Below are 26600 nucleotides of genomic sequence, written 5' to 3'. Positions count from 1 at the left end.
TCAGGGCAAATTTAACAGCTGGGTTGTACAATGCATCCTTGGAATGTGCTATATTCATTGGAATAGAGGACAAAATGAACTGAAACTGACAACTGTAATACAGTTGTCATATCAGACTGAATGCTAGTCATAAGAAAGACCAACTTATTGCACCCTACTTTACATTAGTTATCATGACATGAATGGGTGAAATGAGGCTATTGGTTGACACCAGTAGGCCAACACAACAGCTGAACAAAGGAACATTGGTCGGGCCACAACAGAGACCACTTGAGGAATATCTGGCAACATCAAGACACATTCCAAAACAAACAATAGACAATTGTGAGCTTGTCTCAGTATGCCATTTGTGTGGTATCACCCTTGTTATTTTAATGAAACAATTTGATGAATTTCTTTGTGAATTGTGCTTTCAACCTGACACAATCTCTGCAGAAGTGAAAGTTGAACTAAGATCGGCCTATTAATTAAGAAACATTTTGTACAATGTTCTTCAATAGGCATCTTGGTTCAACATTTACTTCTGTAGAGATTGTATGATGTACTGTATGCACAATTGTTCTCTATCAAAGATAGTCTTAAAAACATTGATCGCATCCAATTTCTAACCGATTCTTATGAATCTATTTCTCAGTAGCCGCAGGTAATAGAATATAAAAACACAAATTATATCGATGAAATAAATCCATCACAACAATTCATGAACAAAAATCAACGTGCTTACAAATTCAGCATTTAGTGTTTATTTACCCCAAACATAGAAAAACAAAAACACACTTTTATGAAGTAAAAAACAGTGATACTGAACAAATACCTAAATGCAAATCAAAGGAGGTTTGAAATTATCATAGAGAATAGCCAGACACTATTGCACAGCTTAGCTAAGTACAAGGGGAAAACAGGATTAAAATAATCAGTTATTACCCACAAAATATGTCTTGCCATTCATAGACAAGAAGAACAGAAGGCAAACACCTTAATTCCATATTTAGAGGAAATTATTTTCAAATAATACATAACAGCACAAATCTTCCTGGCAACAATGTCAAAGCTAAAACCTCTCCTTGGAAAAACTGAATTTGCTCAGCTGAGCCAGGGTATTTTCATGTCCAGTTAAGTACGTGCTGAGATGAGTGATACACGTGTGCTCAAAGCTGAGATGTCCCTCTAATGACCTGAAATTGCACCAGAAAGCAATATAAACCAGACAATATACACTTTCCGATGTATTTTACTTGGACAGTCAAGCAACATTTTTTTTAATGTGGCTCTATACTCCAGCATTTTTTTATTTGAGATCAAACGTTTCATATGAGGCGACAGCACAGAWTGTCTCCTTTTATTTGAGGGTATTTTAAAACATATCTGTTTTACCATTTAGAAATGAAAGAACTTTAGGTATATTATATTAAAGTAGTCAATAATTTAGTATTTGGTCCCATATTCCTAGCATGCAATGAATACATCAAGCTTGTGACTACATACTTGTTGGATGTATTTGCAGTTTGTTTTGGTTGTGTTTCAGATTATGTTTCACCCAATAGGAACTGAATAGTGAATAATGTAGTGTCATTTTAGAGTCACTTTTATTGTAAATAAGAATAGATGTTTCAGAATACTTCCACATTAATGTGGATGCTACCATGCTTATGGATAATCATGAATGAATAGTGAATAATAAAGACTGCGAAAGTTCAGAAGAACAAAGATCATACCCCGGAAAAAATGCGAACCGCCTCTGTTAATGGTAATTGTGAGAGGGGAGCATTTTGCGGGGGTATGATCTTTGTTCCTCTGTAACTTACACTTTCTCTTGTTCTTCTGTAAATTCTTTGAATTTGTCCAAAGACTTGAGGGAAAAAAACAAATGAGACTAGATACAATGCATTCAGAAAGTATTCATACCCCTTGACTTATTCCACATTTTGTTGTGTTACAGCCTGAATTCAAAATGGATTAAATATATATATATATATATATTATACACACAATAACCCATAATGAGAAAGTGAAAACAGACATTTTTGCAAATGTATTGAAAATGAAAAACACTTACATAAGTATTCACACCCCTGAGTCAATACATGTTAAAATCACCTTTGGGAGTGATTACATCTGTGAGTCTTTCTGGGCAAGTCTCTAAGCTTTGCACACATGGATTGTACAATATTTGCACATTATTTTTGCACGGTCAAATTGGTTGTTGATCATTGCTAGACAGCCATTTCCAAGTCTTGCCATAGATTTTCAAGGCTATTTAAGCCAAAGCAGTAACTAGGCCACTCAGGAACATTCAATGTCATCTTGGTAACCAACTCCAGTGTAGATTTGGCCTTGTGTTTTAGGTTATTGTCCTGTTGAAAGGTGAATTTGTCTCTCAGTGTCTGTTGGAAAGCAGACAACCAGGTTTTCCTCTAGGATTTTGCTTGTGCTTAGCTCTATGCCATTTCTTTTTATCCAAAAAAAACTCCCTAGTCCTTGTCAATGACAAGCACACCCAAAACATGATGCAGCCACCACCTACTTGAAAATATGAGAGTGGTACTCAGTGATGTGTTTGCTCCAAACATAACTCTTTCTATTCAGGACATAAAGTTAATTTCTTTGTCACATTTTTACTTTAGTGCCTTATTGCAAACAGGATGCATGTTTTGGAATATTTGTTATTCTGTACAAGCTTCCTTCTTTTCACTCTGTCAATTAGGTTAGTATTGTGGAGTAACTATACTGAACAAAAATATAAACGCAGCATGTAAAGAGTTGGTCCCATGTTTCATGAGCTTAAATAAAATATCCCAGAAATTTTCCATACGCACAAAAAGCTTCTATCTCTTGAAATGTGTGCACATATTTGTTTACCTCCCTTTTAGTGAGCATTTCTCCTTTACCAATATAATCCATCCACCTGACAGGTGTAGCATATCAAGAAGCTGATCAAACAGCATGATCATTACACAGGGGCACCTTGTGATAGGGACAATAAAAGGCCACTCTAAAATGTGCAGTTTTGTCACACAACCCAGAACTTTTGAGGGTGCGTGCTATTGTCATGCTGACTGCAAGAATGTCCACTAGAGCTGTTGCCAGATAAATGACCATTAAATTATCTACCATCATTTTAGAGAATTTGGCAGTACGTCCAACCGGCCTCACAACCGCAGATCTGTCTGTAATAAAGCCCTTTTGTGTGGAAAAACGAATACTGATTGGCTGGGTCTGGCTCCCCAGTGGGTGGATTTATGCCCTCCCAGGCCCACCTATTGCTGCACCCCTGCCCTGTCATGTGAAACCCATAGATTAGGGCCAAATGAGATTTCCTTATAAGAACTATAACACAGTACAATTGCTTAAATTGTTGCATGTGGGTTTATATTTTTGTTCAGTATACTATCTTGTTGATCCATCCTTAATTTTCTCCTATCACAGCCATTAAACTATGTAACTGTTTTAAAGTCACCATTGGCCTCATAGTGTAATCCCTGAGCGGTTTCCTTCCTCTCCGGCAACTGAGTAAGGAAGGACACCTGTATATTTCTAGCGACTGGTTGTATTGATACACCATCCAAAGTCTAATTAATAACTTGACCATGCTCAAAGGGATATTAAATGTCTGCTTTTTTTTTTACATTTATTTTTTTACCCATCTACCAACAGGTGCCCTTCTTTGCGAGGCGTTGGAAAACCTCCCTGGTCTTTGTGGTTGAATCTGTGTGACTTCACTGCTCAACCGAGGGACCTTACAAATAATTGTATGTGTGGGGTACAGAGATGAGGTAGTTATTCAAAAATCATGTAAAACACTATTATTGCACAGAGTAAGTCCATGCAACTTATGTGACTTGTTAAGCAAATCACTTACAAATTTACTCCTGAACCTATTTAGTCTTGCCATAACAAAGGGGTTGAATACTTATTGACTCAAGACATTTCAGCTTTTCATTTTTAATTAACTTGTAAACATTTCTAAAAACATAATTCAACTTTGACATTGTGGTACTACGTGTAGGCCAGGGACACAAAATCTCAAATTAATCCATTTTAAAATGCAGGCTGTAACACAAAATGTGGAAAAAGTAAATGGGTAGGAATACTTTCTGAAGGCACTGTACATAAAGTGCATTCATTTGTAAACAGCAAAACAGATATGTATAGAAATACCCTCAAATAAAAGGTGACATTCTGTACTGTCGCCTCATATCGAACACTTGATCTCAAATTGAAAATGCTGGAGTATAGAGCCAAATGTACTAATTGTAGCTTCACTGTCCAAATAAATACAGAGGGGTGTGATGCTGTAGCTCATTGTTCAAACATTCAGATTTCTATGAGAAACTGCACACTGATTGGCTGCTTTACTAAACAGTTGTTTGTTTCCGCAGACTTTCAAAGGATCATAGTCATAATCACATTGCAATTAATAAGATATGATATGCATTAATGCATGACAGAGTTAATGCATGACAGAGTCAAGCCCATATTAACATGTGCCTGAATATCTATTAGATATACAGACAGCATCCAATGTAGCTCAACAGCTTTGATGTGGGCTTCTCTTTGTCATTGTTGTTAGCATGTGCAAACATCCCAGCTTTTATGAGTTGTGTGTTTACATAAAATTCCTTCTTTTTTTTTTTGTTGGTTTGAAAACCACCTCTGATTAAGATCATCATAGTTATACATGTTTAACACTGCTGCAGAAACAGCTGCAATGTAAAAAATGTCATTTTTGACGATGCATTGACAATACATCTACAGTGGACCTGTAGAGATGCTGTGGCTTTTTATATAAGGAATATGACTACACACACACTACATATGCCAAGGAAAAAAGGGAATACTCAGGATTTAGATAGAGCACCAATCAGCACTTTAGCTCTATGCACTAGGCAGCCAGCTAGAGAATGAACAATGTTACTATTGAAAAAGACGTGACAACCCTCTGCTCTCAATAGACAATGTCCAGTTCCAGATCGCTCCATTGTTGAAAAAAAAAGAAAACAAACAATGGAGCGATCTTGGATTTACATGGGAGGGCATATTGCAGAGGCTGTGGTAGTATCTCATCGAGCTGGGGTGGAAAGGTTCACACAGGGCAATGACTATCAGCCAATGGTAAATACAGCTTTACAAACAATAAAAACAAACTTTACTCTTATGTAATTGTGAAAGTCCTTCCTAGCCCCTTTCCTAATTTAGTCCTGTGGTGAGAAAAGTGTGTCAGATGTGGCGTGGGCATCGTCCCCCTGGGGCTGCCATATTAATGCCTCGAAGCTCACCCTCATTATGGTCATCGGTGTCTGACGAGTTGTCTTCGTTAAAAGATGCACTTGAAACATCCCTTGCCAATCCCTGCTGATGGGGGGGGGAGCAAATATTAAACCAAGTTCTTGTTTCAAAACTTTATCATTTGTTGTGTTACCAAACATTTTGACAAATAAAAAGACCAATAAAACATTTTTATTTAATAACCCTAGCCTAAAAGTTGGCCCTGACCATTGATTTACCAAGTTTCTTAAAACTGAATCCAATTGTTACTCATCTCCATCTCATAAACCATAAACACTTACCGACCGTACAATTGACTCACGGAACGGAGGGCAAACCATGTGAAAGCGGGGGATGCAGACGTCGAAGATCTCCTCTTTGTTCTTGAGGCGGTGGAAGGTGTAGTGGCCTTCCATGTACTCTGAGGTAGTAGAGAAGGTCGTGCAGCTGGCGTACTCATGTACTTTACCCGGAGTCATCACCGGGAACTCTCCTGCAGACAATGTCATGCGGTTAGTATATCTCTTGCATAAGTTACTCATGAAATGTTAACTTATTTAATTAGTATATAACATGACAATTACATTAGTAATTTGTTAGCTGTAAATCATTCTTAGATCGTAACAGGTTTTTGCCCACTGCTACCAAATGGAGACAATTAAGAATGAAACATTATGGTAAGTCCACGGAATCCCCTCTAGTCTAGTCACCTACCAACAACGCCTGGCCCACGGACCTCCTCCACGTTCCCATTAGCATTGGTGATCTTCCAATAACGACTGTCCAGTTGGCAAGCATTCTCAGGGAGGGCATCCTTTGCCATTTCAATCCTGATGGTAGAATTTAACGCATAAGGTTAGGGAAGTTAGGACAGCTGTATTATGATCCATTTACACATTTATCTTTTTAATCATTATCAGGAGCTGAAATCAGTAGGGGAAATAGTGGTACCTGATCCGATAGGTGAAGAAGAAATGTGGAGGATGCACTGAGCTGAGCTCCGGTAAGAATGAGGTAGACACTGAAACAGTAATATCCCCCGTGGTGGCAACACACTGCTTATCATGGACGTACCTGTGAATAGTGACAAAGCTTATTAAACCTCCAAAATCCGTTAGAAGCCTTGCTTTGAATGTTTGTTAACTACATATTAGGGTTGTCCCGACCCAACAAAAATCTTGGTCGACCAAGAGTTGTCTGTTCATTCGACCAATCGATTGGTCAACATTTTTTAAACGTGTATTTTTCCATATATAGACACATCCTATGTGTTTTAATCGAATCAACTGCAGTGCATTCGGGGCTCAGTGCTAAAGGTGTCACTACAGACCTGTATCACAACCGGCCAGGATTGGGAGTCCCATAGGGCGGCACACAATTGGCCCAGTGTTATCTGGGTTTGGCCGGGGTAGGCCATCATTGTAAATAAGAATTTGTTCTTAACTGACTTGCCTAGTTAAATGGTTAAATAAATAAAAACGTCAGACCCCTTGACATTTTTCAAATTTTGTTACATTACAGACTTATTCTAAAATGGATTATACATTTTCCCCTCACCAATCTACACACAATACCCCATAATGACAAAGAAATAACAGGTTTGACATTTTTTTAAATGTTTAAAAAATAAATTAAAAAATCCGGAAGTTTACATACACCTTAGTCAAATACATTTAAACTCAGTTTTTCACAATTCCTGACATTTAATCCTAGTAGAAATTCCCTGTCTTAGGTCAGTTAAGATCACCACTTTATTTTAAGAATGTAAGATGTCAGAATAATAGCAGAGAGAATTATTTATTTTAGCTTTTATTTCTTTCATCACATTCCCAGTGGGTCAGAAGTTTACATACTCATTTAGTATTTGGTAGCATTGCCTTAAAATTGTTTAACTTGGGTCAAACGTTCCGGGTAGCCTTCCACAAACTTCCCACAATAAGTTGGGTGAATTTTGGCCCATTCCTCCTGACAGAGCTGGTGTAACTGAGTCAGGTTTGTAGGCCTCCTTGCTCGCACACACTTTGTCAGTTCTGCCCACAAATGTTCTATAGGATTGAGGTCAGGGTTTTGTGATGGCCACTCCAATACCTTGACTTTGTTGTCCTTAAGCCATTTTGCAACAACTTTGGAAGTAAGCTTGTTTTTTTCTTGCATACTATTGTTTGTACTTGCATACTATTGTTTGTACAGATGAACGTGGTACCTTCAGGCGTTTGGAAATTGCTCCCAAGGATGAACCAGACTTGTGGAGGTCTACAATTCTTCTGAGGTCTTGGCTGATTTCTTTAGATTTTAACCATGATGTCAAGCAAAAAGGCACTGAGTTTGAAGGTAGGCCGTGAAATACATCCACAGGTACACCTCCAATTGACTCGAATGATGTCAATTAGCCTATCAGAAGCTTCTAAAGACATGACGTCATTTTCTGGAATTTTCCAAGCTGTTTAAAAGGCACAGTCAACTTAGTGTATATAAACTTCTGACCCACTGGAATTGTGATACAGTGAATTATAAATGAAATAATCTGTTTGTAAACAATTGTTGGAAAAATTACTTGTGTCATGCACAAAGTAGATGTCCTAACCGCCTTGCCAAAACTACAGTTGAAGTCGGAAGTTTACATTCACTTAGGTTGGAGTCCTTAAAACTCGTTTTTCTACCACTCCACAAATGTCTTGTTAACAAACTATAGTTTTGGCAAGGCGGTTAGGACATCTACTTTGTGCATGACACAAAGTTGTGATACAGTGAATTATAAGTGAAATCTGTCTGTAAACAATTGTTGGAAAAATGCATGCATGACACAAGTAATTTTTCCAACAATTGTTTACAACCATCTCTGCAGCACTCAGCACACACCAATCAGGCCTTCGTGGTAGAGTGGCCAGACGGAAGCCACACCTCAGTAAAAGGCACATGACAGCCCTTTTGGAGTTTGCCAAAAGGCACAAACTCTCAGACAATGGGAAACAAGATTCTCTGGTCTGATGAAACCAAGATTGAACTTTTTTGGCCTGAATGCCAAGCGTCACGTCTGGAGGAAACCTGGCACCATCCCTACGGTGAAACATGGTGGTGGCAGCATCATGCTGTGGGGATATTTTTCAGCCTAAGTAAGTTGTGGTATTAAGACTAAACAGGATGCGCTCTTAGGCCTAAAAATCAAATGGTGGTTATACAAGTCTATTAAGCATATTAATGATAATGACATTACATGGAGCATTATTATTAATAATATAATTTGAAGTGTAAACACAATAAATTATAAACAATACCAGATATGCTGTTCTAACAAAATTAAGTCAAAGTCAAAAGTTTGGACACACCTACCCATTCAAGGGTTTTTCTATATTTTGACTATTTTCCACATTGTAGAATAATAGTGAAGACATCAACACTATGAAATAACACATATGGAATCATGTAGTAACCAAAAAAGTGTTAAATCTACATTTATTTTAGAGTCTTCAAAGTAGCCACCCTTTGCCTTGATGACAGCTTTGCACACACTTGGCATTCTCTCAACCAGCTTCATGAGGTAGTCACCTGGAATGCATTTAAATTATCAGGTGTGCCTGGTTAAAAGTTCATTTGTGGAATGTCCTTCCTTCCCAATGCTTTTGAGCCAATCAGTTGTGTTGTGACATGGTAGAGGTGGTATACAGAAGATAGCCCTATTTGGTTGAACACCAAGTCCATATTATGGAAAGAACAGCTCAAATAAGCAAAGAGAAACGACAGTCCATCATTACTTTCAGGAAAATGTCAAGAACTTTGAACGTTTCTTCAAGTGCAGCTGCAAAAACCATCAAGCGCTATGATGAATCTGGCTCTCATGAGGACCACTACAGGAATGAAAGACCCAGAGTTACCTCTGCTGCAGAGGATAAGTTCATTAGTTACCAGCCTCAGAAATTGCAGCCCAAATAAAAGCCACAGAGTTCAAGTAACAGACACATCTCAACATCAACTGTTCAGAGGAGACTGCGTGAATCAGGCCTTCATGGTCAAATTGTGGCAAAGAAAACACTACTAAAGGACACCAATAAGAAGAAGGGACTTGCTTGGGCCAAGAAACACAAGCAATTGACATTAGACCAGTGGAAATCTGTCCTTTGGTCTGAAGAGCGCACATTTTTTGATTTTTGGTTCCAACCGCTGTGTCTTTGTGAGATGCAGAGTAGGTGAACGGATGATGTTCGCATGTGTGGTTCCCACCGTGAAGCATGGAGGAGGTGGTGTGATGGTGCTTTGCTGGTAACACTGTCTGATTTATTTAGATTTTAAGGCACACTTAACCAGGATGGCTACCACAGCATTCTGCAGCAATACGCCATCCCATCTGGTTTGCGCTTAGTGGGACTATCATTTGTTTTTCAACAGGACAATGACCCAACACACCTCCAGCCTGTGTATTTGACCAAGAATGAGAGTGATGGAGTGCTGCATCAGATGACCTGGCCTCCACAATCACCCGACCTTAACCCAATTGAGATGTTCGAGATGAGTTGGACCACAGAGTGAAGGAAAAGCAGCCAACAAGTGCTCAGCATATGTGGGAATTCCTTCAAGACTATTGGAAAAGCATTCCAGGTGAAGCTGGTTGCGAGAATGCCAAGAGTCTGCAAAGCTGTCATCAAGGCAAAGGGTGGCTACTTTGAAGATTCTCAAATATAAAATATATTTATTTGTTAAACACTTTTTTGGTTACTACATGATTCCATGTGTTATTTCATAGTTTGTCTTCACTATTATTCTACAATGTAGAAAATAGTAAAAACAAAGAAAAACCTTTGAATGAGTAGGTGTGTCCAAACTTTTGACTGGTACTGTATATCTTTTTTTTGCTACTGCTTGACTAAAGAAATCTTGGTCGATCAACAGCCTATCGACCAAACAATCGACCAGTCGACTACATGGGGTCAGCCTTACTACATATTGTTGAGTATTGCCATAATGACACAGAAACTACAACCTTCCTGCATGTTCCTGTTAGGTATTCCAGAAAGGGAAAGTTAATGGAGGTTACCTGAAGATCTGATCCCGGATGATGGGGTATTCTCCTGTTACCACATTATGGACGTATGAGGTAAACCACTCAGTAAAGCTGGACCCTAAGGTGAGAAATTAGAGTGAGAGGAAGCAAAACAATGAGAAAGTGTGAGACACTGCATTAGAAGTTCAAACCCATATGTTGAGGAACTAACACATTGAATATCAAGAAATATTAATTGAGCAAATAACCCAGAGTTCCATTTTTTTTATTCATTGTAAATAAGAATTTGTTCTTAACTGACTTGCCTAGTTAAATAAAGGTTAATTAAATTATTCCATTCATGGAGTGCTATGTTGCAATACAACAGTTTATTTATTTATATTTGAAGAATGGGAGCAATGCCTTCCTGTTTAAGTCTGATTGGGGAGAGATTAACCGGGTGCTGCATCCTCTGTACAATTCCAAGAAGTGCATAATAACCTAGTTGTTAAGCTTACAATTGCTCAACTTGCAGTGAGATGTTGCAATGAAACATTTTCACACAACCTAACTGAAATATTTGTATAATATATGTAACAAACTAATAGCTCATCATACCTGTGATGAACATGTCAATTGCAGATGGATCTTGTGCCATTTGATCCTATAATAGAAAAATGTAGAACAATCCTATTAGTCATCCATTAGTTAGTGGTGTAACGTACTTAAGTAAAAATTGTTTAACGTACTACTTAAGTAGTTTTGGGCTATCTGTACTTTACTATTCATATTTTTGACAACTTTTACTCCACTGCGTTCCTAAAGAAAATAATGTACTTTTTACTCCATACATTTTTCCTGACACCCAAAAGTACTCGTTACATTTCAAATGCTTAGCAGGACAGGAAAATTGTAAAAATCACACTCATCATGAGAACATCCCTGGTCATCCCTACTGCCTCTGATCTGGCAGACTCACTAAACACAAACGCTTTGTTTGTAAATTATGTCTGAGTGTTGGAGTGTGTCCCAGGCTATTCTTAAATTTAAAAAAAATTATTGTGCTGTCTGGTTTGCTTAATATATGGAATGTGAAATTATTTATACTTTCATTTTTGATACTTAAGTATATTTTAAGCCAAAGACTTTTATACTTTTACTCAAGTATTATTTTACTGGGTGACTTTTACTCAAGTCATTTTCTATTAAGGTATCTATACTTTTACTCAAGTATGACAATTGGGTACTTTTTCCACCACTGCCATTAGTTAATTTCCATAATTCAACATTATCTCCTGCCTGTGGTGAGATACCATAGCTAGAAAAGGGCTGCCCCCAGTGGCAAAGAGTTGTCATTGCCCCAGTCAAGTTATGAAACGTAAACACTGGAAGCTGTTTGCAACAGACGTCGTGAGATAGCTAGAAAATGGCTCCCCCCAGTTGCAATGAGTTATATCTGTCCCAAATAACTTAGGAAACCTAAACACTGAAAGTTATATAAAGCTCAAATTAAGGAGTCGTTTATTATTACTAAGCGATGCTACCCACTTCCTTATTCTTTTCATCCTTAACTTGTGTGTGAGAATAAAAGTCTGTCTCCCAGTTGTAATTGGGGAGGGGGCCGGGGTCTCATGAAAACTGACCGGGCAGTGGTAGAAGATCTCGCTGCGGCTGCGGCCCTCAGTGCCCTCAAGGGCCATGTATTGGCTGAGGCCTGTGTGGAAGCAGAAGGTGAGGGGCAAACACTGCCTCATGCCCTTGCGCTGCTGAAAGCCACCTGCTGCCGTTTCAATATCCAGCAGGTCCTCTGAGCGGTAGTGGTTAGACAGGGCCATGCTTCCCATTAACCTGGAAGAAAATAGGGGTAGATCATTTTTACCATAAGTATACTTTTATGTCAATTTGTTCATGTAAATTCATCTTATTCAGCTCAGCAGCACAAAAAAATAAATATAGACAAACAATTATTTGAATTGATGAATTCTCATACCCAGGAACGACAAGCTTCTGCCCATTGTGTATCCGGTATGAGCACCGGTAGTCATTTGAAAGCTTGCAACAAATCTGGGCCTCAATCCCATCCAGCTCTTCCTCCTTTGCTCCCTCTGCTCAGGGGAAATCATAAAATGACTTAGGCAAACAAACTACAATACATTTAAAAAAGGTATGGATTTTCTATCCAATACATTTGGAAATCCAACATATTGGTTGAAGGTTAAGATACTTTTTTTTAATACAACCTTTATTTAACTAGGCATGTCAGTTAAGAACAAAACCTTATTTACCATGACGGCCTAGGAACAGTGGGTTAACTGTCTTGTTCAGGGGCAGAATGACAGATTTTTACCTTGTCGGCTCGGGGATTCGATCTAGCTACCTTTCGGTTAGTGGCCCAACGCTCTAACCACTAGGCTACCTGCCGGCCCAATAAGGCCTAATGGTTCCATTGAACCATCCCACAGCTATCAAATCCCCTAAAGTGGTGATGTGTATTCCTTGTGGAGTTTTACCTTTGAGCGAGGKAATCATCCTGGGGCACTGCTGGTCAAGGTATCTCTTCAGGTCATCCCAGGCTTTCTTCAGGGTGCCATAGTGATCAATGTAACGACCCAAGTCAGTATAGAACTCACGGAAGAGTTCCTTCCAGGTTTGAACCTTCTGAATTTTGTCTGACCTGCTCAACAACAACAAAATATTTAGCTAAATAAAACATATCAGTACTATTCCGTTTGCAAAATAAACACACAGTACAAACATTCCTGATTATTACATCAAATAAGAGATGAAAAGAATGTTGGTCCAAGCCATTTTGAATCCTTTTCAATTTGAAACGTTTTTATGTGAATGTTTTGCTGTTACTCTTCACCACAAACCAGAGGAAGTTAACTACAACTCTACTCTTTGCTACAGACAAGATTCTCATACAAAGGCTTTACACTGTCCATAGGCTGATGAAATCCATGTTTTTTTGTTGTTGATCAACAGACTTACTCAGTTAAGAGCCAATGTTTCAAACAGAGGCCTTTCCATAATGGGTTGTGACCGGAAAGCTCGTTGAGTCGTCTACTCACAAAACTGCAACTATGGATAGAAAATAAAAAAGTTATTGCTAGTTAGCAGGTTCTTTGCATGAATTTCGGTATATCAGGATGTGATGCTGCGATACCTGTAGYAATTCAATCAGCTGGCAGCTAGCTAGCTCAAATGAGCTGTTACAGTTGAAGTCGGAAGTTTACATAAACCTTAGCCAAATATATTTAAAAACTCAGTATTTCACAATTCCTGACATTTAATCCTAGTAAAAATGTCCTGTCTTAGATCAGTTAGGATCACCACTTTATTTTAAGACTGTAAAATGTCAGAATAATAGCAGAGAATAATACTTTTCAGCTTTTATTTCTTTCATCACATTCCCAGTGGGTCAGAAGTTTACATACTCATTTAGTATTTGGTAGCATTGCCTTAAAATTGTTTAACTTGGGTCAAACGTTCCGGGTAGCCTTCCACAAGCTACCCACAATAAGTCGGGTGAATTTTGGCCCATTCCTCCTGACAGAGCTGGTGTAACTGAGTCAGGTTTGTAGGCCTCCTTGCTCGCACACGCTTTTTCAGTTCTGCCCACACATTTTCTATGGGATTGAGGTCAGGGCTTTGTGATGGCCACTCCAATACCTTGACTTTGTTGTTCTTAAGCCATTTTGCCACAACTTTGGAAGTATGCCTGGGGTCATTGTCCATTTGGAAGACCCATTTGCGACCAAGCTTTAAGTTCCTGACTAATGTCTTGAGATGTTGCTTCAATATATCCACATCATTTTCCTCCCTCATGATGTCATCTATTTTGTGAAGTGCACCAATCCCTCCTGCAGCAAAGCACCCCCACAACATGATGCTGCCACCTTCACAGTTGGAATGGTGTTCTTCGGCTTGCCACCTTCCCCCTTTTTCCTCCAAACATAACAATGGTCATTATGGCCAAACAGCTCTATTTTTGTTTCATCACACCAGAGGACATTTCTCCAAAAAGTACAATCTTTGTCCCCATGTGCAGTTGAAACRGTAATCTGGCTTTTTTATGCTGGCTTTGGAGCAGTGGCTTCTTCCTTGAAGAGCGGCCTTTCAGGTTATGTTGATATAGGACTCGTTTTACTGTGGATATAGATACTTTTGTACCCTTTTCCTTCAGCATCTTCACAAGGTCCTTTGCTGTTGTTCTGGTATTGATTTGCACTTTTCGACCAAAGTACGTTAATCTCTAGGAGACAGAACGTTTCTTTTTCCTGAGTGGTATGACGGCTGCGTGGTTCCATGGTGTTTATACTTGCGTACAACTGTTTGTACAGATGAARGTGGTACCTTCAGGCATTTGGAAATTGCTTCCAAGGATGAACCAGACTTGTGGAGGTCTTGATTTTCCCATGATGTCAAGCAAAGAGGCACTGAGTTTGAAGGTAGAGCTTGGTATAGGTAGACCTTGAAATACATCCACAGGTACACCTCCAATTGACTCAATTAGCCTATCACAAGCTTCTGAAGCCATTACATAATTTTCTGGAATTTTCCAAGCTGTTTAAAGGCACAGTCAACTTAGTGTATGTAAACTTCTGACCCACTGGATTTGTGATACAGTGAGTTATAAGTGAAATAATCTTTCTGTAAACAACTGTTGGAAAAATTACTTGTGTCATGCACAAAGTAGATGTCCTAACCGACTTGCCAAAACTATAGTTTGTTAACAAGAAATTTGTGGAGTGGTTGAAAAACGAGTTTTAATGACTCCAACCTAAGTGTATGTAAACTTCCGACTTCAACTGTATAAGACGGAAAAGCTAGCTTGCTATTTATACTATCTAGCCAATTTCTCTTGAAAACACACTTCATACAGGGGAGAATCATTTGAGGCTTATAAAATCAACAGACCCAGGTTAGCATTAGCTAGCTCGGACGCTAATAGTCTGGCAAATAAGTAGCTCTCAAGAACCCAAGGTGTATACCAAAGATTATCGATATATTGTAAAGATACATGTCTCTCCGCCCTAACCTTCTTGCCCTTTGTGCTGTTGTCTGTGCCCAATAATGGTTGTACCATGTTATGCTGCTGCCATGTTGTGTTGCTTCCATGTTGCTGCCTTGCTATGTTGTTGTCTTAGGTCTCTCCTTATGTAGTGTTGCGTTTTCTCTTGTCGTGATGTGTGTGTTTTGTCCTAATAAATAAATAAATACATATTTTCTTATCCCAACCCCCGTCCCCGCAGGAGGCCTTTTGTTAGGCCGTCATTGTAAATAAGAATTTGTTCTTAACTGACTTGCCTAGTTAAATAAAATAAAAAAACAATGTCCACAAAGCGGCACTGTAGGCTGTCAAGCTCCAGCCTATCGTTTCCGCCTGTTTTCAATGGAGAGAGATGCTATGCTACTAGCCTCATGTCATGAACATGCATTGCCATTCCGATATAAAGTGTTATCTCAAAGTTGCCAGGATGTAAATGTCTTACTTATATCAACACACTCCATAACAACTTAAGCATTACCAAACTTCTATTCGATCAAATAAATCTCACGGAACAAATAAACCATCATTTTTTTTGATGACCAGACTTGACAATCTCTCATTGACCTCCATACAAAAACTCCTTCCTTGGTGGGTGAAAAAAACACCACCCGCTGGAGGGACAAAGATTTTCAGCCGAGTTGGGCCTCTCTTCGTCTTTGGGTATACCCAGATTACAGCCTGCCCCCCTTGGGTTCTCAGCTCATGGTACTGATCACAGTTGACTCCCCCATGAACTATAATCCCTGCTCTCCGTTTAATACCGACGCTCTGTCTAAACGCAAATACACCTCACTAGCGATAAGGTTTTGTAAACTTWTGGAACTTAACTGTCATACTAGTGAGAAAGAATCTTTCAAATACAAAATATACACTTAAGGTCTGCAGTTTTTCATGTAAATTCATCTTATTCAGCAGCACAAAAAACAAATATAGACATAATTATTTAGATTCAAGTACTCTCATACCCAGGAACGATCAGCTTCTGCCCATTGTGGCTGTTATAGCAAGTACAAGAAACGGTAGATATGTTCTGTGTGCTATTTCTATGATTCCTCTTCCTAAATTTCGTTTTTGAGTCTTTTACTTTCGGTTTTGTACACCAGGTTCAAACAGCCGAAAAAACAATATTGTTCGTTATTGAAAATATATTAAACAYCGGTTTAGATTGTACAATGATTCTCAACACTATGCATTGCTTTGTCATATAAACAAAACAATTTGAAACCAGGAAATGGCGGAGCGATTTCTGCATATTGCAACTTTAAGTTCCAAATGTTTCGAAAATTGTATCTCGTGCTGGGTTCTTTTTGTTTATACAGAGCATTTGTGTACAGCGTCGGAGCGTCTACAGGCGGCAGACAGCTTTGTGAATAGACGCGGTATAATGTCTAATAACATTTACCGTCTAATTTGAATGGGATAGCGGAGAAGTAACATTAGCTAGCTACAACAACAAGGCATCTGAAACCAAAACAAACCATTATGCTGCTTTAATATCAAAGTGGGAAGGTGGTAATTATCAGCTGTGAAGTCGTAAATACAAGTTGTCTGCGTTCAAGTGCTTTGAACTCGTTGAGAAACACTGATTGGCTGATGGCCAACAAGCTCAATCAACTTAAAGTAGAGCTATCATGCTTGTAAACAAATTAGTGTTAAAAAACATAGCTATTTATTTTTTATAAATAATAAATGTTACTGCCGAAAATGCTGTTATCTAGGTAATTTCTTAGTAGGTGACGTCAGGGGTCAGCACATGGATGATAGACACATTTCCCACTAGTAATTACTAGTTGGAGGGGCGTTAAAGTGGATTCTTTATGTAACTACTAAATACCATCTTCCCACTTGGTTAGGAACGCAGCATTAGCCTAGCTACTAGCCAACCCTAGCTAGCGACGGTAAATTAGCTCACGGCTAATTGAAAGTTACATTTTTATGCAATAAATATAACTGCAACTGTCATATTGAATAAGACTAATAACCAAACAATCAGGAAAGACAACACAGTGTCATGCAATAGCAAGCTAGTTAGTAAACAAAAGTGAATTATTTGCTTAGCTAACAACATCTTGAGAACGCTAACTATAGCCAGCTTCTGTCGCTAAGCATAGCTCTATTACGCAACATAAACTCGTATGGTATTTTGTGCACAGGCATTTATCCCTCTGAAGCGTGTTATACATACCTGATCAAATCTCTAAAGTRAAGAAAGGATAACATTAACAGCAAAGGATCGGAGGGTAAATTGTTCAAGCTTAGCTCCATGGACGCTGCCATTTTGGAACCTGGAATTTTGCTTCAAGTCCCGCCCCATCTACTGTGACAGAGCGTTTCCGCATGCTTTCTTGTTATCAAATAGTTCGCACATGGGGAGTGGGGCTAGGGAGAAGTTGATATGAAAAATGTGATCAGGTTGTTCTCATCTATCTCAGTTTCTTGTGTAAACATTTACACATTATATTAGTAATGGATTACTTCAAACTAGTAGGATGCTTACGTAGGTGGTTGATATGAATCGTCATAAAATACTTTCACCAACTGTATGCCCTATTCAGGGAATTTCCTATTATAGGCATTGTGTGCACCTACGGTTATTGTGTACACTCTGGATTGTAGTAACATACTGTGTAGCAGCTTCCCTGTATTTGAGACCGGTCTTCTGGCCAAGCTTGGTTGATAGGCCTGTGTGGCACATAAAATGATCGGGACATTATATCCTTGTGTATAGTACCAAAGATTCTTATAGCTGGTAGTGCAGTGTTCCTGCTATGTAAGATTGCTTGTTCAAGCCACCTGTTAAAGCAGGAATCAGCCATTGCATCCATAGACAGAGCTATGGATGCAAGGACTGACAATCCATGATATCAATTATAATTTTTTACCATGAGGCTATATAGTGTTTTTTAAATATATATTTTGTATTTATTTAACCTGTATTTAACTAGGCAAGTCAGTTAAGAACAAAATCTTATTTACAATGACGGCCTACCCCGGCCAAACCCTAACCCGGACGACGCTGGGCCAATTGTGCACCGCCCTATGGGACTCCCAATCATAGCCGGTTGTAATACAGCCGGGTATCAAACCCGGGTCTGTAATGACACCACTAGCACTGAGATGCAGTGCCTTAGACTGCTGTGGCACTCGGCAGCCTCCGATGTTTACATTTACTTTCTTTACGAACATTGGAGTAAAACAATCTTATATTTTGGGTTCTGATGGGGTACTACAGTTGAACTAAGCTAGGCGTTAATAAATTGCATTCTTCAAGAATCAGTGGCTGCATATCATTAAGTTATACGTAAAAAAAATGAATGACGCAACTGCAGATTTTACTTTCTCTTACATCCTCAAGATGGCATCAAAGATTAGGCCTATTTTCTGCATTGGGTAATCCTTCAATTCACATATTGTGCTCTTGCATGTTCAATTCAAATCCATGAATGAGTATTGTCTTAACAGGAACTTCCCTCACTGTCTGAAATTATAATATTGTTTTTATTTATTTGATTTATTTCACCTTTATTTAACTAGGTCAGTTAAGAACAAATTCTTATATACAATGACGGCCTACCAAAAGGCAAAAGGCCTCCTGCGGGTGTAACACTGGACGTAAATTGCTGGATACATGTATACCTATAGAATGCTATCTTTAAAAAAAAAATGTATAGATAAGCTGTGTTAAAAACGAGAGTTATGAACCAGTATAGCCTTCTGAATGAAAGCGGTCAGGAAAACCAAACTGAGGCATCATACGTCATACCTCATCACACAGTTTGGAGAGATGGCCAGTGCCCTGGGGGAAATTTCAGGATGTGATTAATCTAGACATGGGGATGGAATGTAAAAGAAGACTGAAGTGTTATTAAGTTATCCAGACAGCCATGATGATGGTTTTCATTATACAGCATGTTTCCAGAAGAGCTTGCAAAGTGAAATTACTTGCAGTCAGCTACTGTTGTTAGTAATGAGCCTTTGAGCATTTTTATTTGTCATGTTCAAGTACTATACTTTTGGTTACGGCAGTGCTAAGAACAGTGCTTTGCCCCAAGATGTTCACAGATTTTGAGGGTCTGTTTGTAGTGTGGGTTATGTTGTTTCCATGGAAACTGCATATTAATGCAAAAGTTGGGGGACCAAATATAGAATTTGATGGGAGATTTTCCCCCTCAGCGAGAATAGATTTGTTTTTGACTGTTCATATGGCTAAATGAAATGTCTTCTTACTCTAGCAATTTCAGATTCAGAGAGATGTTTAATTCAGAGAGGTATCCTTTGCTTAACCATGYGGAATTAACAGCAATATTGTGGTGGTGCACATTCTCCTGGCTGAACAGCATAATGGGGATAGTGCGTTGAGAGAAGGGGAATGAGARCAGCCTATTTTTTTAAACTTTCTGTTGTTGTGTAAAAAAAAAAGGTTATTCTGGGGAGTAGGATTTTTACCTCTGACGTCATTCAGATGCCAGACATGGATGTGTCTGAGGGCAACAGGAAAGTGGTAGTGGGGAAGAGAAGGGAGGAAGAGAAAGAAACGTAGAGCTAAAGAGCAAAAAGAGACAGAGAAGGTAAGCATCAATGAAACATACATATTCTGTCCTAACCAGCTAGCAGCCAGCCAGCCTCTACCCTCCCACTCCTTTCTCTCCCTTTGTCCTTCTCATCCCTCCTCTCACTGAATATATGCAAGTAGACCAGGCGGGCTTCCTCTCTCTCACGCTGTTCTCTTCTGCAGACAGGAACATTATCCCTCTGTCTCTGGATGAGGGAACTGCATACTGAAAGTGCTTGCAACCAACTGCTGGGACCCGAATGAAGTACAGCCTGTCTCCTGAAAAATCGTCCTATTTTTGTGGGACATTTGCTGCAGACTAACCAATCAGCATCTCCGCATCTTTATTTGTAATGCTGCCTGAAGAGTAACTTGGACATTTTTAGCTTCCTTTCTTCTTCCTCTTTATTTTTTCCTGTGTTGCCCTTGTTGACCAGCATGATTTTCACCACAGCTGCTGTCCTTGGTGCCACGCTGGGCACTGCGTCAGGCATCCTCACTCTCTGTGGGCTCTCCCTGATCTGCAGGTCCTGTAAGAAAGGCAAGCTGGAAAGTGGTGAAGATGCAGACCCAGAGAAGGRTAAACCCAGTGTTCTGCACTCCTCAGAGCAGGTGAGCTGCCCTACTACAGTATTTGCACATGGACTCAGATATTAGAGAACTTACTTTCCTGGGAGGGTAATTACCAGCACCGCAGGTGACTTGGTGAATCTGTGTGACTAGGTTTATGTGACGTGGGACTGGAGTGAATGCCATGGTTTTGAGTGATACCATTGACTAAATGTCATATCACGTGTAGAGCTATCTCATAGGTGATCTATAATTGTAGTGCAGAAAGCGTTGTCCTGTATGTTTGATTTGAGTAACTACAGTTACTCTGAGTGGCATGACATCCTGGTAAATAATATAACTAACTACAGTTGGTTAATACACTGATATAACAACTAGTCTTTAGATTTTTGAACAGGGAAGTTAGTGGGCTAAGATGATTTGCCATATCTGCTTATGACAACCTTTGATATCGCCCTTAACTGATATATAGATTGTAACACAGGAAATGCAGCAGTAACAAAACATCAGATAGGGGTTACATTACAATAATGGACTGCGGTAAGATAGAGCCCTCCAATTGGCTCCTCTGATGATCATTTGTTGTAGTCTTTTTACTGTTATGGGCACTGGAGTACAGTTAGTAGAGCACTGTATTCATGTTCCAATGGGCTGCAGGAGTCTTAACATGTGACTCGACTTGTGGCATTGTATCAAAGTTCTCCTCACAAACCGTGTCCTTTCTGTGGGAAAGGTTGACTGTCTGTTGCAGTTCCCTTTAGAGGGAACCCACCCATCCTCTCTCTGAGCCAAGCAAAAGGTGTCGCACGTATGTCCACATTTGACCTTGACTGATTAGTCATGGAGTGAGATTCCACAGCTTTGAAGCAGACTTAACACCTCAGCAACCACTTTGAAGAACTACAGTGTGTTTAATTGAAATTCCTATTTCCWTATGGGCTGTGTAGTGTTCCTGCATATGTGTATCATTTGAAGATGGCAAAATAATGGTGTTAGAAGCAGATACCCATCCGATGAGTTTGTGACGAGATGATGAGTGATTCAGAATCTTTCAGAGCGGAAAAAAACTGCTAGAACTAGCCTAATAATGAACGCATAGGTTCCCTGCACATCTGTGTCAGTGTAATTTGGGGAGGAGGGAGGAGCAGGGTACCCGTGCAGCTCACGCTACAACCTGGACTCAGGGGTAGACCTTATATAGTAAATGTAAATCTGGGACACTCCAATTAGTATGATATGTTAAGTTTTGTTTGGTATTTATTCATTTGTGGATGTCCATCATCCATTTTGTATGATATGTTACGAATTACAATTCTTATGAAATGTTATGATTTGCAATTCGTACAATATTTTACCAATTTGTAATGATATGTTACGAATTCTAATTTGTTGTGGCTAACGTTAGCGAGGTGGCTAATGCTAATGTTAGCTAGTTGGCTAACAATAGCTAGGCTAGGGGTTAGGGTTAGGGTTAGGAGTTAAGTTAAAGGATTGTTAGAGTTAAGGTTAGGGTTAGGAGTTAGGTTAAAGGGTTAAGGTTAAGCTAACATGCTAAGTAGTTGCTAATTTGCTAAAATGTTAAAGTTGTCCGTGCCGTTTGCGTTAACCCTTTAACCTAACTCCTAACCTTCTGTCTTATGTAACCATACCAAATGTAATATATCATACCAGATTTACATTTACTATGTTAAGTCTAGTCTATGAGACCAGGCTGCACACAGTCTTCCTTTCCTCAGCTTACACAAGCCCTCACACATGATGCATGCTCCAGGGGTACATCATGTTCCAGTCAGCTTGCTTTTTGCAGTACTTTAAATGTGCTGCTAAGGAGGTGAAAGAACACTTGCTGGTTTGAGAGATAACAACCTTACTCTTTAGTCCTCCTCTGAAATGTTTATATCCCATTATGGAATGTAACTTAACAATGTGCAATTTATTCCACAAGCATGAATAAAGTTCTATACTTTAATATAATGGCTACCAGTTACCAGTTTTAGAGTTTGATTTGGGAGAGTAATGATGCAAGCCCAGGAGAATGGATGGAAATTCTTATCAGTATAACCATAACTCACCCATCTGAATGGCCCACACTTAGCTGACTGTCAGAGAGGTGCATTCACTGTAAATTGGTGTCCCATGTTTTCCTGTGAATTGCCAGACTGCAGTGATAATGGACTGTTATGGTCGTAATGAACCCCTCTGGGATTGGTTGCATACAGCAGGCTTGCTGTCTTTGAACTGCACGACCAACATTAAATCTTCATGAAAGCAGTCTACAAACTAGCTGTGATTTCTCACCACACATTGTATCATAGTACAGTTTAATGAGACTGTCTTTAACCAACTCTTCCTCCTCCTCTAGTTCAGTGTGGAAAAATCCACAGAGCCCATCCAACCAAGGACATTGTTGAAATTTCCCAAAATATACAAGCCCAAACCGTCTGTGACCTCATCTGAGGTCATCAGCTACCCTGATCATGCTTCAGAGAAGGGGGGCGAACCCTCTCCCGAGGGACCCTCGACTGAACCTGATGCTGGTAACCAAGCAACGGACAGCTCTGACACATTCACGATCCTCAGACAAGGTAAACCCCAACCAATAACAAACACCCTGAATTAAACAAAATAAATCCCTTTATAATTTCCTGTTCTTTTCATAGCTACTATGCCTTCATCATGTTATACAATGTGTAATACTCTTCAGTTATTTAGATTCAACATTTTTCAGGTGAAACTTTACATTTAAATGGATTTTTGGATTGCATCCACTTTTTCGCTGTAAATCGGAAAAACAATTCTTGGCAGAAACACATTTTGTTGGTAATTACTGTAATGAATCACTTCCTACTACTGTGTTAGAGTTACCACTCACTCAGTCTAGATAATTGTCTGTGTTACTTAACGTACCTCTCCTCCTGCCAGAGCATTGTGATCAAAGGCTTTGCCCCGCTCTCCCTCCTTCCCTCCCTAGTCCCTACACTCATCCACTCAGTGTTATTGATGTGTCCAGTCAATGGAACCTAATGCATGATGGATAGGACTGGTCCCAGAGGGCTAKGAGCTTCATACTGCTATTCTTGGTGCTTTCTTACACCTGAATGCAGTTGCCTTACAGTAACAGACAGTTTGGCTATACTTGGCTATACATGGATACTTGGATTTATTATTTGAAAAAAAAAAAAAATTAGCACACACGCTTGAATATTGTGTGTTAATTATTTCTCAAATAATTGTTTAATATTTTTTTTTTATAAATGTAAGATACACTGATTTTCATGGTTTAGTTGATGCACACATTTACCATTCAATGTCCCTAGGAAGAAAAACAGCCGGACATTTCCATATAAAAGGACCCATGGGCACCAACATATTAGGTTCATATGAGCATATCACATTGGGTGTCAAATGAAAGCTAAGAGTCTATATTTTTGAGAAAGTAAGGCGTATATACATTTTCAAACATTTTCCTTCCTAACAATTTGGAATAAGCAAAGACTTTGATTTCTGGTCAAACAGATGGAAAAGGGGTKTTAGAAAACATCTAACAGAAAAAGTCAAAAAAGGTATCAGAAATACATCAAAACACAATAATGTTGAAGTATAGACCCCTACCAACTAATACCAACAGTTATATTTCGTTTTGGAGAAATCTTTCTTCCTTCTGTAAGTTTAAGAAAAATTGCCTTGTGCCTTGAAATTACGTTACCAAAAACCCACATATCTTTAAGATATTTTCTAATTTCTCTCCCTCATGAGGGAGGATAATGAAAGTTCACAGAAGTAACAAGTAAAGGTAGACCTATCAATTAGTTATAGTGTTTTTACTGATACCAATTTTGTTTATGAATTATTAAGTGATTAAAACTCAAAATTCCGTTACCAAATCGGTAATGGAATTTCCGAAACATTGGTAACGGAATTTCTSCAATTGAATTGGCTACAATGGGAAATCATAGTAGTCACAAACCAAAGTTGGGTTCACAAGTTTGGACAGCACAGTACATTACAGTAGAGTACAGTACAGCAAGGAAAAATAGAGTATAGTTCAGTACAGTACTGGGGTAGAGTTCAGTACAGTACACAGTAGAGCACACTAGAGTTGAGTACACTAATGTACTGTACTGAACTCTACTGTACTGTACTGTACTGAACTCTACTGTACTGTACTGTACTGAACTCTACTCTACTGTGTTGTGCTGTGCTGTACTGAACTCTACTGCACTCTACTGTGCTGTACTTCGATGTCAAAACTTGTGAAACATAGTCGTCTACGATTGGTTCAGATTTGGTCTGGTCTGGACCAACCAAATTTGGTCTTGTTTGGGGGCAGAGCTCATTAACATAATAGCCAGTGTATAGAATAATACCCAAATATGCAAAGGAGTATATTGCATATTTCTACCTTTGTATACCTATTTAGGATACGTCACCATGAAGAGAATGACATTCATATCCATATTTATGCATTCCTGTGTAGTACAGTTTACGGACCCATGAATAAATTCCGTTACCGGGTGTAAATCCACTTCACTTACTGTAGTTCGATAACCAAAATATATTTTTTCAAAGTCAATGTGTCATGTCATAGCTTTCATTATTTCTGCAGACACCGTTAAATCTTAATTCAGAGCACATATTTAAGAGTTTTTGGAAAACGTGGACACATTAAAAAAACWGGATATTTTACCGAAATTCTGTTTACAAACTTTGCATCTGCATATTTCTTCCAGTAAATGTGTTTTTGTAAAATCTTCAGTGTTAATTGTTAAAAGTAGTCCTCGTGGAGGGAGTTGTATGGTTTGTAAAACTTTTAAATCAGTGGTTTTTGTTTGGAGTCTCAATGCAAATCTGTAACCGTAGAATTTCCCAGCCCTAACACCGCCTCTTTTCCCAGACTCAAAGGACTTCACCCCCTGTGCTAGGGATCTTACCAATGGGATGACAACAAGCAGCTCCATCCTCCACCCTAAGCTGCATTTCTCTCTCACCTATTATACTGACCAGAACGAGCTACACATTACCGTGATAGAAGGTAAGGCAACGATCTCAACAGTATCATCTGCCAGTATGTCCACTTCATGTAAATTATGAAGGGTGAGGTATCACTAAACATGATGTTGACCCTAGTTCACCTATTAAACATAAACTCTGAAAAAAAAGAAACGTCCTCTCACTGTCAACTGCATTTATTTTCATCAAACTTAACATGTGTAAATATTTGTATGAACATAACAAGATTCAACTGAGGCATAAACTGAACAAGTTCCACAGACATTTAACCAACAGAAATTGAATAACGTATCCCTGAACAAAYGAGGGGTCAAAATCCAAAGTAACAGTCAGTATCTGGTGTGGCCACCAGCTGCATTAAGTACTACAGTGCATCTCCTCCTCGTGGACTGCATCAGATTTGCCAATTCTTGCTGTGAGATGTTACCCCACTCTTCCACCAAGGAACCTGCAAGTTCCCAGATATTTCTGTGGAGAATGGCCTAGCCCTCACCCTCCGATCCAACAGGTCCCAGACGTGCTCAATGGGATTGAGGTCCGGGCTCTTCGCTGGCCATGGCAGAACACGYACATTCCTGTCTTGCAGGAAATTATGCACAGAACGAGCAMTATGGCTGGTGGCATTGTCATGCTGGAGGGTCATGTCAGGATGAGCCTGCAGGAATGGTAGCACATGAGGGAGGTGGATGTCTTCCCTGTAACGCACAGCATTGAAATTTCCTGCAATGACAACAAGCTCAGTCCGATGATGCTGTGACACAGCGCCCCAGACCATGACAGACCGTCCACCTCCAAATCGATCCCGCTCCAGAGTACAGGCCTCGGTATAACGCTCATTCTTTCAACGATAAACGCGAATCCGACCATCACCCCCGGTGAGACAAAACCGRGACTCATCAGTGAAGAGCACCTTTTACCAGTCCTGTCTGGTCCAGCGACGGTGGGTTTGTGCCCATAGGTGACGTTGTTGCCGGTGATGTCTGGTGAGCACCTGCCTTACAACAAGCTTACAAGCCCTCAGTCCAGCCTCTCTCAGCCTATTGCGGACAGTCTGAGCACTGATGGAGGGATTGTGCGTTCCTGGTGTAACTCGGGCAGTTGTTGTTGCCATCCTGTACCTGTCCCGCAGGTGTGATTTTCGGATGTACCGATCCTGTGCAGGTGTTGTTACACGT

General features: G+C 39.4%; 2 protein-coding genes across 8 annotated transcripts in view; one reads left to right on the top strand and one right to left on the bottom strand.

Annotated features, from left to right (window-relative positions):
* Positions 1 to 727: 727 nt before the first annotated feature.
* On the bottom strand, positions 728 to 17615 carry fbxo3 (F-box protein 3). 7 transcript variants are annotated; one of them, XM_024002377.2, is made up of 12 exons: positions 17479 to 17615; positions 13232 to 13321; positions 12751 to 12914; positions 12231 to 12345; positions 11884 to 12088; positions 10859 to 10904; positions 10295 to 10379; positions 6217 to 6339; positions 5980 to 6095; positions 5568 to 5758; positions 5277 to 5352; positions 728 to 1175 (listed from the first exon to the last, which is right to left on the bottom strand). In XM_024002377.2, the coding sequence occupies exons 1-12, from the start codon at positions 17568 to 17570 to the stop codon at positions 1168 to 1170; spliced, it is 1311 nt and encodes a 436-aa protein (XP_023858145.1). In that variant the 5' UTR covers positions 17571 to 17615; the 3' UTR covers positions 728 to 1167. The 7 variants fall into 7 exon arrangements, with proteins under 7 accessions (XP_023858145.1, XP_023858146.1, XP_023858143.1 ...); XM_024002378.2 differs by having other exon boundaries at positions 5277 to 5349; XM_024002375.2 differs by having other exon boundaries at positions 728 to 5352.
* A 2159-nt stretch (positions 17616 to 19774) lies between these two features.
* The window catches only part of syt13 (synaptotagmin XIII), a 34004-nt gene continuing 27178 nt past the window's right edge, over positions 19775 to 26600 (top strand). Inside the window, 4 exon segments of the mRNA XM_024001172.2 lie at positions 19775 to 19861; positions 20029 to 20457; positions 22778 to 23000; positions 25310 to 25447. Of these exon segments, the coding sequence (XP_023856940.2) occupies positions 20284 to 20457; positions 22778 to 23000; positions 25310 to 25447 (535 nt within the window). The 5' untranslated portion in view covers positions 19775 to 19861; positions 20029 to 20283.

This window comes from Salvelinus sp. IW2-2015, linkage group LG15, assembly GCF_002910315.2.
Source record: "Salvelinus sp. IW2-2015 linkage group LG15, ASM291031v2, whole genome shotgun sequence".
Taxonomy (NCBI): domain Eukaryota; kingdom Metazoa; phylum Chordata; class Actinopteri; order Salmoniformes; family Salmonidae; genus Salvelinus; species Salvelinus sp. IW2-2015.
The sequence above is the reverse complement of the archived record's forward strand: the minus strand, read 5'-3'. Positions and strand labels throughout refer to the sequence as shown.